This window comes from Dysidea avara, chromosome 8 (assembly GCF_963678975.1).
Source record: "Dysidea avara chromosome 8, odDysAvar1.4, whole genome shotgun sequence".
In the NCBI taxonomy this organism is placed as follows: Eukaryota; Metazoa; Porifera; class Demospongiae; order Dictyoceratida; family Dysideidae; genus Dysidea; species Dysidea avara.
In genome coordinates, this window is record NC_089279.1 from 27,438,161 (window position 1) to 27,458,580 (window position 20,420).

Here is a 20,420-nt window from a genome sequence, read left to right on the forward strand (position 1 = left end):
TGAGCATAATGCTAGCATAATAGGCAGAACACTTGTGTATTACCGTAAATTCTTGCTTATCAAAATACATATCACAGGAAAAGATCGATATACCCTAATATAACAGTCAGAAAATAATCAGACAGCTGACTGTTCTATTAGAGTATATCGATCTTTTCTGTGACATGCAGTTTGACAAGCAAGGATTTAGAATCTGTGCTTCAGCAACTTACTGTTTTCCCATAAAGTGCAAATTTACTAAAAAAAACATAGGAACTGAGGTATAAATATTGAGCATAATTTGAGCATAATAGGCAAAATTTTGAGCAGTGCAGCATAGCATAATAGGTAAAATAATGAGCATAATCGGCGGGTCCCTAATTTATAATCTATCAAAATTTTCTTAAATTATTAGCTGCAGCTGCATTGAATCTCCCCTCCAGTAAATTATTCCATGCATAGATTAACAACTTGCCAACATCTATTTAATGAATTCTTCCTGTATGGATACTGGCTGTTGACTGCTCCTATACTAACTGCTTCAAAGTCGACGGGTATAATATTGTACTTAAGATAGGGTTATATTAACAGACTATAACGTGCAGCCTTGTTTTAAAAATAATAGTTATAACCATTTTAGAGTGGAGCTACTACTACAAAATTTAATCATACTGTAATTGTGGCTGAGATGGTCACCCTCAGGCCCATCTTAAGTAACAGCAAGTGACCACTTTGTATTTTAGACAGCTGCATGCTTTTGGTGACCACCTATATGGCAGTTGCCTATCCTGCATGCCACTAACAACAATTACTACTGCTAGCTAATGATATAGCTTCTGTTGTTGACTATAGTTTTTGGCTGCCAGCTATTCTGCTACTGTCTAGATCTGCTATTACAAGTACTGTATCTGATAGTTTCTATACACTGCTGGCTGTACTTGTACTAGCTGCATACCTGCGTGCTGTTGGCTACTGAGTACTAGAATGGTATTGTATCCATGTCTGCTACTGTATGCTTCAATTCAACAGTGTAGTTTTCATTACCTAAGTTTTCCCCCCATGCACTCTTTGGCCTGCTCCTCCACCTCTTATTACATCTTATAGTCCCATGTATGGATATATGAATAGTACTTAAAGAACTGTGGAGGAAGGAGGGAGGCATTTGGAGCATGCTGCATCTGCCATAAATTGTTATAATAAAACTAACTATAGATATTTAAAACATATATATTTAGCAAACAACAAAAACAAGTGTCCACAAAAGCAGGTTTACATGAACACTATTCAGATCACAGTAGGCATCAAGTCCTCTGTGCTTCCCTTCTTTTCAGAATCTGCTGATGGTTCTGATGTGACCTGATCATTAGATTTGTCTGCATCAGTTCCCTAGTGTACAATAAATGTGCCATACAGTTATGTGACCTAATTTGGGAAAACCATCGATCTACACACATCAATAGATTATGAGATATGCTATTTTAAACATTGCAATCCACTATAGTTTGGGAAAGACAAAAGATACGAGTTTGAATTTTCACCGTGAATGCAGCCAACCATAGTGTTTAAAGCAAGCTGTTGATATAACCATGATTTTGAGCACCTTTTTTTCACGACGGTATCTGTAACACAAGCACGTCATCATGGGTGGTGGTGGCTGGGGTGATGGCGGGGGTGGTGGTGGGTGGGTTATTGATATATGAACAGAAAATGGCCGAGTGGGTGATATGGTGTCTCCAGTCTTAATATTGGGCTCTCAAGACCACCTGTGCCACTGAAAAACACAGAAATGTATGTAGAAAATATCTGGACAACTGTCCAAGGCTGCTCATGTTTCTAGTCTCGTGTTTCAGCTTGCCAGTGACATTACAAGGTTCCAGAGCATTCCCAGTGGCTGGCACATCTCTAGAAATCCACTCGCGAAAAGCAGTCTGATCAAACCAGAGGCATGGCTGTGGTGCAAATGTGAGGGCTATCCATTCATGGTGAAAAGTGAACTTCACTGGTGTGTGCGTAGATCGACAATTTTCAAAATTTTGGTCACATATACTATTACATATTTCAGAGACATATTTACCAGATTAATAGTGGTCATTTCTGTCGGGCTAGTTGGAGCACTTTCAGCTGATTTTAATGGAGTGTAGTCTAAATCGTTATCATCAGCAGACACTCCATGAGACTTAACTATTTTAGTCCTCATACGACGGCAGATTACCCCAATCAACTATACACATAATATCATTATACAAACATTAATATTGCATCATCATTTTACCAGGCCACAAGTAGCACAACATCCAATACCCAATAATCCTATAACTGCAAGAATTAATACTCCTGCCCACTCTTCTAGTCCTAGGATGTTATTAGAGGTTGAGCTGGAAAAGATTCCATAGGCAAGATTAGCACTCTCATACTAGATAAATGTAAAACAACAACCTATACATGTCAACTGATATCATAATACAGTCACTCACCATCAAAAGTGTGTCATTACTCGTTAGTTCATTAAACAGCTGTCTTGTTAAAGTTTGTGATGCACGTGGTGTTGAGGTTATTTGCTCCAAGACAAATACTTGCACTAAACAAGTATCACTTCCAACAGTAGAGAAATGTGTGCATACTTTAATTGTGTTTGAGCTCATCACAAGATCTTGTAAAACTGTATTAAGTGTCATATTAATGTCACAATAGAGATCATTGCTGGTGTCACATATAACTTCAATTTCAATGTGCACAGTAGTAGCTGGTTTAAAGAACTGTCGACACTGCTGATCACTTTCTTCACATCTACTAACTGAAACAATGATCATAAAATGTTTGTGCGACAATACACACTGTCAGATATCACTCTCTTTATCCAAGCATCTTAGTTCTAAACAGTAGTTGGGATCTTCAAAACACAGGATTCTATGGAATTTAGCAACCTGAAGGTGCTGTGTTGTGGCACCCTCACTATGCTTGGTGTTACTACAGGGCCTGAGGGTCACAAAATTATGTAGAACCCTGTGTTTTAAAGTCTAACTAATTTAGACAACAACTCATTATACCTTGACAACTGCTTGTAAACAAGAAAGATAGCAGAAACAGACACATTACAACTCTCTCTTATTCAATGGCTGTTATTTTAAATGTCCATGCATGCATTGCCAATGTTACAGGCATGTAATTAAAATGTTTTACATAGCTTCAGAGTGAGCTTCAGAGCATGTAGGACATGATTGTGGCATTATGAGATTTAGAGACCCACGATTTCCATCAAATTTCATCATTGAACTTGTTGAAGTTTAATTCTTAAATCAAACTACAATTAAACTAGCATACTCTGACAGCTATAATTGTCACATTGTAATATAATCCACCCAAAAACAGCCAAGCTGTGAAAAAGGTGTGGCCTTAAAAGGCCCAGGGAGTGATTGACTGTTCTATTAGAGTAGATCTCAACTGTTTGGTGGAAGCCTAGAATTATAGTATTCAGAGTGTGGTAGCTCATCAATGGTTGAAGCTACCTACGTGCACCAAATTTTGCAAGTTTTATACCAATTTTTTGCCTTCTAGAACATCCACAGTACAAGTAGCCAACAACTACATTTCCTGCCATTTTTTCTTAAGTATGACTATCTGGCAAGCTCCATTAGGGGTGGTGGGTGGGAAAAGAGTTATTTTAAATGAAACACAATTACAGAGAGATAGGCTCAGTTATGGGCTAGACCAGTAGCAGTAAAAGATCACCGATAGGTGTGTAGAATCTGTATGTGGCTAGCTGTCTTTTAACATGGCTTTCAGTTGCTTTTAAACTCAACAATTAGCTGGTTGAGAGTTTATTTTCAAAGAGGCTTCCAGAAACTCCCCTTGGTATGCCTCTGACTTCATTTTAGTGGTGGAACATGAAATCTGCTGTCATGGGCGACAATACCGATTTTCCTAGACCCAGTTATATAGCTAACTTTGTAATGACATGGAAGTTTAAATCATCAATTCGCATGCTAAAACTAGCTCCAGAACACACATTTGTAACTAATTATGAACTGTTGAAACCCAGTATGTTATATAGTGTGACTATTATAAGCAATGATCAAGGCTATGTACATCATGACTTGATGGTTATATCCATATTAGCTATCTATGTAGACAACAACAGCCTTTAGACCTCCAGTTTAGCTCTGTCTGCTTTGAAGGTAATTGTGCAAGGGACAGTAAGTCATGCACTTTCACCACTCATACACTGTAAATGTCAATGTACAACTGGTATTGTCATCCATACTCAGTACACATGACCAGTGCCTCAAGGGCTACCCAGTGGTACTACTGCCAGAGAGAAATGATAGCTGCCCTGTGTGCTACCGTATTTACTCAGTTTGTGCCCCAGGGATACTATTATATTTTTGTCCAAAATAAGGATAAAACCACACTACGGTATTCTAGGGTGCACTACTAATATTTTTAACCTACCACTGCAATAGTCATTCTACATTATAGTTTTATAAAACAATCACAACACGTTGCTACTTACTTCTTCTATACAGGACCTTTCTTTCGCTTAAGTCCTTGAAAAAGGTGTAAAATCAAAAGTGGCAGCCAACAAATGGCTGCAATGATGTTAATTATAACAGCTATTATTAGCATTGACATCATTGCAGTCATTTGTTGGCTGCCACTTTTCTTTTTCAGCTGGGATTTTTAGGCCACACTTTTTTTACAGCTTGACTGTTTTTGTGTGGATATCACTTGTTTTTGTAATTGCAAGTTCCAAAGCCAGCCTTGATAATTCCTTTTAGCTTTTTCCCCTTTACTACAGGAATCGTCGAAGACTGTGTGGCTATACATATTTACAAAGAACTGAAATAAGAAGGCACGTATATCCCAATGATAGCTGAGCAGATTCAACTCAAATTAGGAATGGGAGATGCCCTACCCTGAGGAAGTTTGTACAGCAGAAATGGTTAATTACCAATCAAGCACTATAGGGCTATGGATACATGAAAACAGAGTTTTCTTACTTCTGTAAAACAAGTGTGTCGCCAGCTATAAATATGACATTATTTATTTATTTATTAAGGCCTTACAGCACAAGTGCTGAAGGTCTGTAGGACACCTGGTCCTACAGCTTGTTTAAAGTTGTTGCAGAAAGTATGTTTGAAAAGGCGGGGAAGGAGATAAAATCGATGACTGGACCTGGGCAGCCTTGAACCTGCAGCCATCCAATTAGCGCTCGAACACTTACAGGAGTCTGCCAGGCGGCCAGGATGTTTTTTCCTTGTAAATTTCATGTGTGTGTATCCATATATAGGAACTCTAGAGAGTGACTTGTTATCTCGAAGTGCCCCATTTGGAACCAAATGGATTTATTAAGGCTTTACAGCACAAAATCATGAGAAACTTCAAAGGGGATAGATTTGGACCCTGTGCCTCTATACCTATGTACTATCATCACTCACTGTCAGTGGTTTGTAAAACTAGTAAACCTTACTGTACTATATGAAAGTTATAACACAATTTTAGTTGGCATTTGCATTACATATTTTATGTGATATACCATATACTCATACCACAAATAAACAGTACAAATATTTTGTGCATACCTGTTGGTGGGAGTGTAGTAGCTGTTGATAAAATAATATAATTATGTAATAAATATAGTGCCCTTATAATTTATGTTTATATGGTAAAGGCATTCACACTCAATATAATTTGTTGTGTTATATGCATGAATTAAAAGTGGCCATGTACCTTCTCTACAGGTATAATCAAAATTTCTGAAGAACCAACCAACTATATGCAAATTTACATACATGCATGCATCAGCAGTCTTCTGCTTTGAAATGTCATACCAAACGTTGCAAATTCTGTATTTCTTGCTAATAACATATTTCTATGATGATTTATATCAGCAGCATTTTGAGCACGCTATTCTGTTTTGGATTAAATACTATTATGTATTGCAATTTATGATTATGTGGCTAGACCACAAAAGTGTTTTATTGTACTTCCTGGTCGTCTTATTCAGAGCAATTTTCTTGAGTACCTGAATCGCTTCAGTTGGACTATCAGTAAGTTGGCATATAATCTATTTGTAGTTGTAGAACAAACTGGCAGGATTAGTTTGGCTAGTTTAAACATTTGACAGTGTCACAAACATGGTACGTCGTGCTGTCTGTGTGCATGTAAATTTCTAGTCATAGAACCAACTGGTAGGATTAGTCTGGCTATTATTTACAATGTCATGCATGTGACCAATCATGGGGTTGTTTTCGTAGCATTCCTTACATAAACGCACAGCGTAACTGTTCTGTATTTGCCCATAACTGTACTGTATTTGCCCATAACTGTACTGTATTTGCCCAATTAGCCATATAACTGTGCTGTACGACTCATACAGTACAGTTATGCAGCTAATCAGTACAATATGGAAAGTACAGTATGCGGTAGCACTTTGATCCTCCCACGCAAAGTACAATAAAGTGAATTATAGCAATTATAGTGAATATTTGTTTATGCTGTTGAAACATTTATTGGCTTTGAAAACATGATTTATCATGCACAAGTGTTTTATATAAATATTTTACTTAATATTTTATGGTAAATGCAGTCCTTCAAAATGATAGGAATAAAAAAAAGATGCCTGATCACTTGGGGAGTTTGCAGGCCAGGACCAGAAACATAATTAACTTGTTCAGCCTTACAATAATTGGTCAATTCATATATACCTGCTCAAGTATATATTTCAAAGTGTGCATAATTATTAAGCTTATACGATGATGTTACACTGTACTGCAGTTACCAAATATATGGTAAGCTACAATGAATAAATTAGTAAAGATGGCCAGTATAGTCTACACTATGTCATAATTGTTAAACTCACCACACTCTGCTTCGTCCATACACACTCCTTCTATCAATACTTGTCCTACAGGACAAAAGCATCCTTCAGCACATCCACCTTCACACAGTACATCAAGGTTATCACATGTTTGAGGACACAGTGGACCACACTGTTGATATATCATCCCATCTGGACACTGAAGTGCTGGAAAAATAGATAATATAGCTAATAGCATTCATAAACTGGTTAACAAAATTGCACACAGAGCATGAAAAAGAACATGTCAACTTACGACAAAGAGTTGGTGACCTCCAAGTAGACAGTGATACTCCAGCATCAGCACAAGCACTAGCATAACTGGACAATGCATCACAGTAACAATCTTCACGTTCTGCCTCACTGCAGCAACAGTAGTCAAACTCACAATTGTTGATAAATTGTGTTGCATTAACCATATCACTACAATTAATAAAAGGTAGTTGTTCCAAAATATTACACCTTTGTTGGCCTTGTGCTGTAATATTAGGATCAGTGGAACAATTACTCACACCCAGTGCATTTCTTTTTCCCACTACCTGTCCACTACAACGAGAAGTGGTAGGGTCTGGTACTAACCAACTATCACCAAACACATCTACTGAAGTTACCACTACACCATCAGGTGTCTGAAGATCATCACCTTTATCACCATTATAAGTACCACACAGTCCACAAAGATGTCCTTTTAGTGTGGACGATACGGTAACCTCTACACGATACACACCATTCCAGAACACCCGAACACCATGTATTAATAGGAATACGTTGGGATATCCACCAGTGCGTACTACAGCTACTGTGTCTGTTTCATATACTACTCCATCACCGGCATAGGGCTGTAGAATGTTATTGACAGTAATAGTTCCTAAGCTACCTCGTTCTAATACAATGTCAAGTTCTTCACTTGGAATTCTGATCCTTACTAGACCAACACAAGCTACATGACTACCACGATGTCCAATATTACCAGCAGAAATAATGAAATCTTCACTATCACATGGTCTGGTAAGAACATATTCACAAGTTCCTTGAAAGTGATGCCAAAACCCATCAAATGTTTCATAATGAGGATCACCAACAGCCTGACAAGTTGGTCCATCATAGGAACAAGGTAGTCGTTTGCATTTAAAGATTCCTCCAGGTCTACATGAGCATCTTGTCGAGCAGTTTGTTTGTAATTGTTCTCCAATACGATAGAAACGTCCTTCGTATGTACAATCTAAAATAACGGAATACCACAGTTGTATGACATATATCAAAAATAATAGTATTATATATTAAATGTACAGCAATCTCCTGCAGTTGGTATGTTCTGGCTATGTTTGTCAATATGAATAAGCAAGTCCTAAAGATATCATGGAAATTTCAGTTAAGTGGTTAAATGTTTTACTTAAAGCTGTTAAATCATGCTTTGTTGGGGAGTGGTTGTTATATGTAATGTCTGTACTCAAAACACTTGTGGATAAGCTATACCATTAGTTCTCACTTTTATATAACACTGCTAGATATCAAGGATAACAAAATGCTTTCACCTGAGTGCTTTATGGCAATAATCCTAGTCACACATAATAATCATGTGATATGTAGCCCAGGCAACTGGCCAACTGGACTACACTGCAAATGTATCCCAAGCTGCTTTTTGATTCATCCATGCACTCACTGAAAGAATATACCATATGCGAAAAATTCTTAATTTTTACTATTACTTATACATTCTAATGTCCACAATACAAGTGTCTAACATAAGTAGTGAATGTAGAACTGTAGGGTGTGGTATGTATGTATGTATGTATGTATAGTACAAGTGTTAAATAGGGTTTCCTCCAAAAAATCTGTCAAATTTACTGTTGGTTGTACAGTAGACCCTCATTTATCTGAACCTCTTTTATCCGAACCCTTGTTTATCCAAAGTTGGAAATGACTATTCTAGTATTTTGATCAACAGAGCTGTGTATATAAATGTATGGGCTTCAGGTATCCAAACTATTCACTTATCTGAACACCTTTACCATTGCCTGAGACACATTGGGATTCAGATAACTGAGGGTTCATTGTACCATAATTGCTCTTTAGTACAAAATATGTACCAATAACTAACCTGGTGCTTGCACTTCAACAGTAGCAGAACCAGTACCATAACTGTTGGTGACTTCACAAGTATAAACTCCATACTGAGTAACATCAGAAATTGTAAAATTTAAGCTAGAGTCTGAAGATATTTCAAGTCCTTTTGCAGTGATCCACACATAAGTGAAGGGTGGTGAGCTACCAGCTCTACATACCAGTGATACATCATTACCAAAGGGGACAAGATCAATTTCTTCTATTGTGACTGCTGGTGGAAATGTTGCTGGAGGAATGATACATTGCATAACATGTATTCCTTTAAGAGATGCGATTTTAAATTCAGCAGACAACTTGTCAAGCATTAATCAGAATAAACTATGTCATTGGGCATAAAATAGAATACAAGTAATTTTAAGGGCTCATAAAAAAACAAACAATGGAGGCTGCCTACACTGCAGTGCACTTTTCATTAGTTGAAGTAGAGATACTTACTGCAGGTATAGGTAGCCTCCCTTATTTCATTTCTATCAGCTCTTGAAATTCCTTGTATTTGTTTGTTAATTTCGTTGTAACATAATTTGTGACTGGTGAACCAATACATACCACATCAAAGGAAAGGAAGGTGTCACACATGCCATATATTAAATTTGTGCTTGAACATGTACCCCATGCAGTATTGATTGCTAAGAAACTACATGGCCATTTCACTTCATTTTCAACATGTTCCACTCAACAAATGAGCAGTATGAGAAGCACCTCTGCAGTCATTATAGACAATTTTATAAAAGTATGATAGTCAGTACAAAGAAGCCATTACATGCTACCTGCAAATCAGCACCTACATGGTAGTGGAAAAAGAAATGGGACACAAAGGAGGACAAAGTAAAGTCCATGATGCATGCATTGTAGTAGGAGAAAAGGCACATCTCAGGCCTAAGTGACATTGAAAGAGTAAAGAAATCAAGCCTATAGTGCTTACCATGGCCGAGTTATGCTTGGCAGAAGGCATCAGTTAGTTAGATAGTACTTATATATGAGAACTTAAAACTCCCCCTGAAGGAACTTTAGAGCTTGATTATATATGCTTACCAAACTTTTGTGAAGGAAAAGCAAGGCTAGTTGTATGGTGATATTTTGTGGCACGATGTGCAAACCATCATGAACCTAATTCAGCAGGAGCTTGATTATGATGACAGGTATACAGAAGGTTACTATCACAATTACCAGATGAGCACTGTGAAGCTTGAATTAACCATCCCAAGCATGTGTGTGTGTATGTGTGTGTGTGTGTGTGTGTGTGCGTGTCTGTGCGTGTGTGTGCATGCTAGGGAGAAGGTCCATGTGTGTAATGTAATGTACATATATGTTTGTGATGTGCCTACAAGTATTCACATGTGCCCTCCCCCTCCCTCACCATACTATTACCCTTACCACCCACAACACACTAACACTGGGTTGTGTGCTACCAAGTGTGGGCTACTGTTTTTCAAACTGTTAACCAACACAAACTTACAACTGCATACAACAATTACCTAGGCATGAACAACTGGAGAGTGGGGGCTTAGCAACAACTATGATAAGAGAGAAATAATAAATTTGAGACTGCCCAGCCCAAAACAGCCTCAGGAAAAAACCTGGCAGTCGTTTTTTTTTTTTTGCCTACCAGGAAAAACCCAAAATTTTCTCCACTCTCATGTATGTGTATGCACCAACAAATCAGTTTAACATTCCAGCATGTCTCTTGTCCATTATCATCAGCAAATCTATCTATAGATAGTCAAGGAAGAAAAAAATATAAAAATCTTTACATTTTTAACACCATCACACTAGGGAGGGTGAGTGGGTGTACCCCACTAACCTTAACACATGGCATAGAATGAATAATCATGCCTAACTTAGCCTTATAAACCTTTATGTCATGTGAGAGAGGCTCAGTTTGTAGTACAGTCCTATCTTTGTTACCCTAGAGTTGGTTAACAGTTTGAAAAACAGTAGCCCACGCTTGGTGACACACAACCCAGCTAGTGTTAGGGTGGCAAGGGTAATAGTATAGTGAGGGAGGTGTATTTTCTGTCAGTTGAATGTAATGAAATAGACAGAAAATGAACTTATAAGCCAAGCTGCTTGATTACGGATAATCTGTGCCCCAATGAATCCACTATGTATCCATCCTTCGCATTTTCTGATTTCCATCTACCATGGCACTTGAATAACCTGTCGGGGACTCCAGCATTAGCCGCCTTGGTAGCTCCACCAACTCTCATACTGTGTAGCCCAAAATCCTTTGGATCATAACCCAGATTTTTAAGTTTCTTTTTAAACAGCCCATGAAGGCAGGTGTAACTTATGCTGCCCAACTCACACAACCTGTCCCCCAGCTTGGTCTTACATATTGGGCGGAACAAAAACCTTTGATCCCTCCACGAGATCTGCATTCTCCTCATGTATTCTTCCAGCTTGCCGACTGGGCAGGTGGCTGAGCCACATCTGGCAATCACCACTTCCTCTCCTTTTCTCGATTGGTCTCCCTTACTATGTGGAATATGTAGCACTATGTACTCTTCGTGGACAGAGATATAGCACGGCCGAATATTCACCAGTTCACTGAACCTCAAAAACCCTGCAAAAGATAACAGGCATGCAGTGGTAAGCCTTAAATCAGTTAGGGTGCCACTCATCTTTGCATCTTCCACCATCTGCTGCAGCATAGCTACCATCACAGGAGCTTTTTTGACAACAGGTTTAGCCAAAGATCTCTGAAGACCCTCTAGGATAGCTTTAACGAAGGGGGAGGATGATGGAGAGACTAAGCCTGCTGTGGAGTGTACCCATGCTAGGGAATTGCATGCTTCCTCCACTGCTGATTTTGAGTCAACTGTACCAGCCAGGTGTTGCAAGTAGAGGCCAACATGGTGCTCTTTGGCTGGCATTCCATACCTTTTAGCCCAGCTCTTCTGCTGTTTGTATGCCGTAAAGTATTTCTTCATTGTGGAGTTTGTTCTACTATGCAGGATAGTGTTTGGGAGCTTAGTACTGTACAATCAAGATACTCTAATATAGGGTCCGCAATGAAAAAAATCGATAATCACAAAATTCCTCCCCTACTATTTCAACCTGTAGGGCATATCAAAGTATTTTTCTACATACCAATAAACCTTATTTATCTTTCTCCACACAACAGAAATCGTGATTGATTTGTGCTGGAAATCCTGAAAAATTGTGCGCTCTCTGGATGAAGCATGGGTTCCTTCCTATACTTGGCATATATAGTCCAGGTCTATACCTGATTATAACCAACAGCAGAAATAAATTGATTTGCTACTGTGGATTTAGGACGGAGCTACTTTTTGCCAAAAATCGGCCGTAAATCACGTATTTTTGGATTCAGAGCAACCCAGCAATCAACAAAAGAAAAGCCCACAAACCTTCACTATACAGAAATATAGTTTGGTTATCACTTCATGCACAGCGCAAGTTTCATATGGATCTGAGCTATCCTTCCATCAAACTAAGCAGCATGAAATTTCTTCCTAGTGCATCTGAGATTAAAACAGGAGGCATGGCTGCAATAACTCCAAGTTTTAGTTTCTCCAGCAAGTTATTTAGGCTTCAAAATTATGTTGTGACCACCTAGTGGTATTAGTTCCCAACTAGAAATGGATCACGTGATTATCGATTGATTGTTAGTGCGCATTATAGCTACATGGTTAGCTACGTAGTGGTATAATCCAGGCAAAACTTCACTTGTACTTTTATCAACATTTGACTGTGACACCACTGACGAAGCTACTAGAGTTAGGCATAATAAAACTTCCAAAAATGGCAGGGTTGTTTGTATGCAAGATAGAGATAGCTACTCTAATAGAAAAGTCACATAAATAGTTGTGTTATTTTAACGGATTTGAAGCAGGCAGCTGACAAAGAGTATTATTGCATTTTATATTTTTTAAACCCACCAAAAATCATTTACATCAGTGGTATATAAGTTTAGCTAGTTTGTACTCAATTTTTCTTCTTAAAAGTTAGGAAGGTATGTCCTCAATCTTATTTTTTACATCAGGCTGTAGGCAGTTACTCTGTGCTATGAGCCTTTAACAAACAAAGTTTTCACTCATAGCTGAAGGGTATTACTTATTTTTGGCTTTATATCGTAAGAAACACCAAAGGCCTGTTGGATATGGATAACTGTTATACCAACAGCCACAATATACTGAGTGCTCTATAATACATGTATAACACTTTGTAGAGCTGTCTATGCATGTGTATAGCCATTCCTGAATTTATATGAGGTTTATAAGTCATTGAAGCAAATCACATGTACTTTAGAAATCACATTTTAAGTCACATTTAAGGTAATAATAGATCCATAGTGGGAAGACGCAGGCCATTGAGACTGCATGTTATACCGAGTATCATAAGTCTTTAAATTTATAAAAAGGATATCTATAGTATATGTCTACATCTCACACATGCAATATGCTACCAAATATACAACATACATAGTCTAGCTCAACATACAATTGCATGCACATCCTACATGCAAGCAAAACAGAAATTTAAAAACTTGCAAAATTAATTAAAATATAATTAGTTTTGCATTTGTACCATAAAAATCGACAACCAGTTTGCATGATGAATTTTTGGTTAGCAGTATGTTAGAAGGACCTATACATATCATTACAATTATTCAATGTACAAAACTTACCATTACAGTTTAGTATGAAGGTAATAGCTAATTTATCAGAAGTGTGTGTTGTGCCATTTAGTAGTGCAAGGTGGCCAATTAATACCAATATTCATTTTTGAAATGCCCCTGTAACTATATAGAATCATTATTATAGTGAATTGAAACTCTAGCAGCATAATAATTCTTATTACTATAAATATTGCCTCTAGGTATAGCCATGCACTCATGATGTGAAGTCATTACGGTGTGCCCTCAACCAGCAATCTGATACTCTTGAGGTTTCTTTCCAATTGCACTTTTACCCTGATATTTAATTCTTCCTGCTTTGGATTCCGCCTTCTTACTGAAGAGTACAGAATAGTAGAGAAACTGGAGACTGTTTGCATGACTGCTCTATTAGAGTATCTTGATCTTACATACAAACATCCCTGCCATTTTTGGTAGAACCCACGTTTTACTATGCCTAACTCTATGCTTTGTCAGTGGTGTCTCAGTCAAATGTTGATAAAAGTACTAGTGAAATTTTACATGGATTATACCACTACGTTAGGGTCCACAAACTGAAAAATCAACGTTTACAAATCGATCCCCCTACCAATGTGGGATGTTCATTGTAGTATACCATTGCTACATCCACCATGAAACCAGGTGCATGATTGTTGTCCTTACAGAAATATCGCTTTTTGTATCTCACGAGATGCAAAATTTATTTTTTAAATTTTGTGTTTCACACAAAGGATCGGATGAAACTTGCTACTTAGCCACATCTTATCTAGAGTTGTAGTTAAAAAATACACACAGCAATAAGCAAATGATTTGCTACATTTGTGGCACAGAGCTGCTGTCTTTTTAAAATTACAAGCGAAACACAAACTTTCGAATTCAAGCTGCCCTACCAGCCAAGACAAGAAAAGCCAAATATTCTTCACAGTATTGTGATAAGGTTGGGTGCATAGTGTGTCTGTGCTGTAAGTCTGGAAAGGATCTGAGACTTCTCACCATCTGGGTGATGAGCATCAAAATTTTCTGCAACATTTGGGAATTATATTGTGCCTTCTAGCCATTTATAATGCTTCTGCAGCCACAACACCCATCAATGACAGACTGGAACGATGGCAAAAGATGTCCCAGGACAGTTGGTGCCAGTGGTTGTCAATTATTATTTCATCGATACCCTCCATGCATCGTTCAAAGCTCTAGACCACTGGAGGCAGCTAAATCGTCCAAAACTGACTTCACCTATCATGTTCCACAGTGGCTTCAGATCTTTACTATATCACCCTACAGCACCATCGTGTTGCAAAATATTCAAAAATAGACTGAAAAAAGCATGAAATCTTTCATTTTTGAATCAAGCTAGGTGGGGTTCCCGGCAAGCTGCTGGAAACTACATCATATGAAATCACAGAAACAATGACTGCTACTACTGCCAAACATTTTGGTCCATCTTTTATCATCATTCTAAACAAAATTAGGTGGTCAGTGTAGCATCAGAGGTGCTGGAAGGCACTTCAGTGTTATTGAGAGAATCCTGTGAAATGAAGCACAAAATTTTTGACACTCGTCACCCAGATGGTGAGAAGTCTTAGATCCTTTCAGACTAACAGCATAGATAGACTATGCACCCAACCCTATCAGAATGCTGTGAAGAATATTTGACTTTACTTGTCTTGGTTGGTAGGACAGCTTGAATTTGAAAAGTCGTGCTTCGTTTTGTGATTTTTGAAAGAAAGCAGCCCTGTGCTGGGAATCAAACAAATCAATTGCTTATTGCCGTGTGTACTTTTTAACTACAACAACTCTAGATAAGACCTGGCTAAGTATCAAGTTCCATCCGGTCATTTGTGTGGAGCATGAAATTTAAAAAATATATTTTACGTCTCATGAGATATAAAATTCAATAATTCTGTGAAGACAATAATCGTGCTTCCGGTTTCATGGTGGATCTAGCAATGGTATGCTATGATGAACATCCCACAATGGTAGAGGAATCGATTTGTAAAAGTTGATTTTTCAGTTTGCTGACCCTAACTACGTAGCTAACCATGTAGCTATAATGCACACCAAAATCAATTGATAATCATGTGATCCATTTCTAGTTGGGAACTAATACCACTAGGTGGTCACAACATAATATTGAAGCCTAAATAACTTGCTGGAGAAACCAAAACTTGGAGTTACTGCAGCCACGCATCCCATTTTAGTCTCAGATTCGCTAGGAAGAAATTTCATGCTGCTTAGTTTGATGGAAGGAAAGCTCAGACCCATATGAAACTTTCATTGTGTATAAAGTGACAACCAAACTACATCACTTTATAGTGAAGGCTTGTTGGCTTTCCTTTTGTTGATTGCTGGGTTGCTCCGAATCCAAAAATACGTGATTTTTGGCTGATTTTTGGCAAAGAGTAGCTCAGTACTAAATCCACAGGAGCAAATCAATTTATTTCTGCTGTTGGTTATAATCAGGTATAGACCTGGACTATATATGCCAAGTATGGGAAGGAACCCATGCTTCATCCAGAGAGCATGCAATATTTCAAGATTTCCAGCATAAATCAATCGCGATTTCCGTCATATAGAGAAAGATAAATAAGGTTTATTGGTACGTAGAAAAATACTTTGATATGCCCTACAGGTTGAAATTGTAGGGGAGTAATTTTGTGATTATCGATTTTTTCATTGCGGACCCTATCTAATAGAACCACTTAACTATGTAATAGACCACACACTTAATTGCTAGTATCAGTGGAGCTCTCCATCCTAATACTGGTGCTATATTGTTTTATTAGGTATTGTTACATAATATCTAATCCAAAACAGCCAAGCTGTAAAAAAAGTGTGCGGCCCTCAGAAAGGCTATGGTGAAAAAAGATGTGAAATCCAAGGTGGCGGCCAAGAAATGGCTGTGATGGTAGGTTAATGGTAAAAATTTTAATAACGACAATTCAGGTGAATTTTTGTGCCACTTCACAAAATTTACCTGAATTGTCATTATTAAAATTTTTACCATTAACCTACCATCACAGCCATTTCTTGGCCGCCACCTTGGATTTCACATCTTTTGTCACCATAGCCTTTCTGAGGGCCGCACACTTTTTTTACAGCTTGGCTGTTTTGGATTAGATTTCATTTCTTTTTGTATTTGTTTAACCCAAAGCCGGACTTTTTTAACCTATGTTTTTTTTCTTTACTACAGGAAGAAGAAAAGATGAAGTAGATGTACTTTAAATATTTTATCAGTAAATGTACAAATTATATATATAATACATATGTGACCGGATTTGCGAAAAGGGGCCTTCCACACACATCCAATTTGCCAACTTTGACAATTGATAACTTCAGATTGGAAAGAGCTATTGCCTTGAAATTTGGGCAGTGGTGATTTCTTTGCAGCTGAACTCTCTACATGGTGGTTTCTTTGTAGCTGAACTCTCTACAAGGTAATTTCTTTTAGCTGATCTCTCTACAGGGAGATTTGTTTGTAGCTGAACTATCTACAAGGGTAACTTCTTCTAGCTGATCTCTCTACAGGGTGATTTGTTTGTAGCTGAATTCTGTACAGGTGATTTGTTTGCAGCTGAGCTCTTTACGGTTTCTTTGTAGCTGAACTCTCTACAAAGTAACTTCTTCTAACTGATCTTTCTACAGGGTGATTTGTTTGTAGCTGAACTATCTACAAGGTAATTTCTTCTAGCTGATCTCTCTACAGGGTGATTTGTTTGTAGCTGAATTCTGTAACAGGTGATTTGTTTGCAGCTGAGCTCTTTACAGAATGGTTTCTTTGTAGCTGAACTCTCTACAAGGTAACTTTTCTAGCTGATGTCTCTACAAGGTGACTAGTTTGTAGCTGAACTCTCTACATGGTGGTTTCTTTGTAACTGAACTTTCTACAAGGTGACTTCTTCTAGCTGATCTTTCAATAGGATGATTTGTTTGTAGCTTCACTCTCTACAAGGTAACTTCTTCTAGCTGATCTCTCTACAGGGAGATTTGTTTGTAGCTGATCTCTCTACAGGTGATCTGAATTCTGTACAGGTGATTTGTTTGCAGCTGAGCTCTTTACAGAATGGTTTCTTTGTAGCTGAACTCTCTAAAAGGTAACTTCTTCTAACTGATCTTTCTACAGGGTGATTTGTTTGTAGCTGAACTATCTACAAGGTAATATCTTCTAGCTGATCTCTCTACAGGGTGATTTGTTTGAAGCTGAATTCTGTACAGGTGATTTGTTTGCAGCTGAGCTCTTTACAGAATGGTTTCTTTGTAGCTGAACTCTCTACAAGGTAATTTCTTCTAGCTGATCTCTCTACAGGGAGATTTGTTTGTAGCTGAACTCTCTACAAGGTAACTTTTCTAGCTGATGTCTCTACAAGGTGGCTAGTTTGTAGCTGAACTCTCTACATGGTGGTTTCTTTGTAACTGAACTTTCTACAAGGTGACTTCTTCTAGCTGATCTTTCAATAGGATGATTTGTTTGTAGCTTCACTCTCTACAAGGTAACTTCTTCTAGCTGATCTCTCTACAGGGAGATTTGTTTGAAGCTGAACTTTCTAAATGATGGTTTCTTTATAGCTGAACTCTTTAGAAGGTAACTTCTTCTAGCTAATCTCGGTGATTTGTTTGTAGCTGAATTCTGTACAGGTGATTTGTTTGCAGCTGAGCTCTTTACAGAATGGTTTCTTTGTAGCTGAACTCTCTACAAGGTAACTTCTTCTAACTGATCTTTCTACAGGGCAGTTTGTTCGTGGCAGAATTTTATACAGGGTGATTCCTTTGCAGCTGAACTCTCTATATGGTGGTTTCTTTGTAGCTGAACTCTCTACAAGGTAACTTTTCTAGCTGATGTCTCTACAAGGTGGCTAGTTTGTAGCTGAACTCTCTACATGGTGGTTTCTTTGTAACTGAACTTTCTACAAGGTGACTTCTTCTAGCTGATCTTTCAATAGGATGATTTGTTTGTAGCTTCACTCTCTACAAGGTAACTTCTTCTAGCTGATCTCTCTACAGGGAGATTTGTTTGAAGCTGAACTTTCTAAATGATGGTTTCTTTATAGCTGAACTCTTTAGAAGGTAACTTCTTCTAGCTAATCTCGGTGATTTGTTTGTAGCTGAATTCTGTACAGGTGATTTGTTTGCAGCTGAGCTCTTTACAGAATGGTTTCTTTGTAGCTGAACTCTCTACAAGGTAACTTCTTCTAACTGATCTTTCTACAGGGCAGTTTGTTCGTGGCAGAATTTTATACAGGGTGATTCCTTTGCAGCTGAACTCTCTATATGGTGGTTTCTTTGTAGCTGAACTCTCTACAAGGTAACTTCTTCTAGCTGATCTCTCTACAGGGTGATTTGTTTGTAGCTGAACGATCTACAAGGTAACTTCTTCTAGCCGATCTCTCTACAGGGTGATTTGTTTGTAGCTGAATTCTGTACAGGTGATTTGTTTGCAGCTGAGCTCTTTACAGAATGGTTTCTTTGTAGCTGAACTCTCTACAAGCTGACTTCTTCTAGCTGATCTTTCTACAGGGTGATTTGTTTGTAGCTGAATTCTGTACAGGTGATTTGTTTGCAGCTGAGCTCTTTACAGAATGGTTTCTTTGTAGCTGAACTCTCTACAAGGTAACTTCTTCTAACTGATCTTTCTACAGGGCAGTTTGTTCGTGGCAGAATTTTATACAGGGTGATTTCTTTGCAGCTGAACTCTCTATATGGTGGTTTCTTTGTAGCTGAACTCTCTACAAGGTAACTTCTTCTAGCTGATCTCTCTACAGGGTGATTTGTTTGTAGCTGAACGATCTACAAGGTAACTTCTTCTAGCCGATCTCTCTACAGGGTGATTTGTTTGTAGCTGAATTCTGTACAGGTGATTTGTTTGCAGCTGAGCTCTTTACAGAATGGTTTCTTTGTAGCTGAACTCTCTACAAGGTAACTTCTTCTAACTGATCTTTCTACAGGGCAATTTGTTTGTGGCAGCATTTTATACAGGGTGATTTCTTTGCTGCTGAACTCTCTACTTGGTGGTTTCTTTGTAGCTGAACTATGTACAAGGTAATTTCTCCTAACTGACCTCTCTACAGGGTGATTTGTTTGTAGCTGAATTCTGTACAAGTGATTTGTTTGCAGCTGAGCTCTAAACAGAATGGTTTCTTTGTAGCTGAACTCTCTACAAGGTAACTTCTTCTAGCTGATGTCTCTACAAGGTGACTAGTTTGTAGCTGAACTCTCTACATGGTGGTTTCTTTGTAACTGAACTTTATACAAGGTGACTTCTTCTAGCTGATCTTTCTACAGGGTGATTTGTTTGTAGCTGAACTCTCTACAGGTAACTTCTTCTAGCTGATCTCTCTACAGGGAGATTTGTTTGTAGCTGAACTCTCTACAGGTGATTTGTTTGAAGCTGAACTCTCTAAATGATGGTTCCTTTGTAGCTGAACTCTCTACAAGCAAACTTCTTCTAGCTGATCTCTCTACATGGTGATTTGTTTGTAGCTGAATTCTGTACAGGTAATTTGTTTGCAGCTGAGCTCTTTAAATAATGGTTTCTTTGTAGCTGAACTCTCTCAAGGTAACTTCTTCTAGCTGATGTCTTTACAGGATCACTAGTTTGTAGCTGAATTCTCTACATGGTGGTTTCTTTGTAACTGAACTCTCTACAAGGTAACTTTTTCTAGCTCATCTTTCTACAGGGTGATATATTTGTAGCTGAATTATGTACTGGTGATTTGTTTGCAGCTGAGCTCTTTAAAGAATTGCTTCTTTGTAGCTGAACTTTCTACAAGGTAACTTCTTCTTGCTGATGTCTCTACAAAGTTACTGGTTTGTAGCTGAGCTCTCTAC

At 38.0% G+C, this 20,420-nt stretch overlaps 2 protein-coding genes across 2 annotated transcripts; both read right to left on the minus strand.

The window, feature by feature from the left end:
- Positions 1–1,232: 1,232 nt before the first annotated feature.
- Positions 1,233–9,267, minus strand: LOC136264899 (kielin/chordin-like protein). The gene is made up of 8 exons (XM_066059666.1): positions 8,937–9,267; positions 7,092–8,057; positions 6,839–7,003; positions 5,559–5,579; positions 2,454–2,773; positions 2,252–2,392; positions 2,054–2,200; positions 1,233–1,365 (listed from the first exon to the last, which is right to left on the minus strand). Exons 1-8 carry the CDS (start codon positions 9,265–9,267, stop codon positions 1,264–1,266), a joined length of 2,193 nt encoding a protein of 730 aa, XP_065915738.1. The 3' UTR covers positions 1,233–1,263.
- Positions 9,268–11,013: 1,746 nt separating this feature from the next.
- On the minus strand, positions 11,014–11,892 carry LOC136264900 (integrase/recombinase xerD homolog). The gene has a single exon (XM_066059667.1). It carries the CDS (start codon positions 11,890–11,892, stop codon positions 11,014–11,016), a length of 879 nt encoding a protein of 292 aa, XP_065915739.1.
- Between the last annotated feature and the right edge of the window lie 8,528 nt (positions 11,893–20,420).

Coding starts and splice junctions, on each gene's coding strand:
- LOC136264899 (XM_066059666.1), bottom strand. CDS start 9,267: ATGCTTGACAAGTTGTCTGCTGAATTTAAAATCGCATCTCTTAAAGGA. Junction 2,393..2,453: donor GTAATGACACACTTTTGATG/GTGAGTGACTGT, acceptor ACATTTATCTAG/TATGAGAGTGCTAATCTTGC. Junction 1,366..2,053: donor AAATGACCACTATTAATCTG/GTAAATATGTCT, acceptor ATTGTACACTAG/GGAACTGATGCAGACAAATC.
- LOC136264900 (XM_066059667.1), bottom strand. CDS start 11,892: ATGAAGAAATACTTTACGGCATACAAACAGCAGAAGAGCTGGGCTAAA.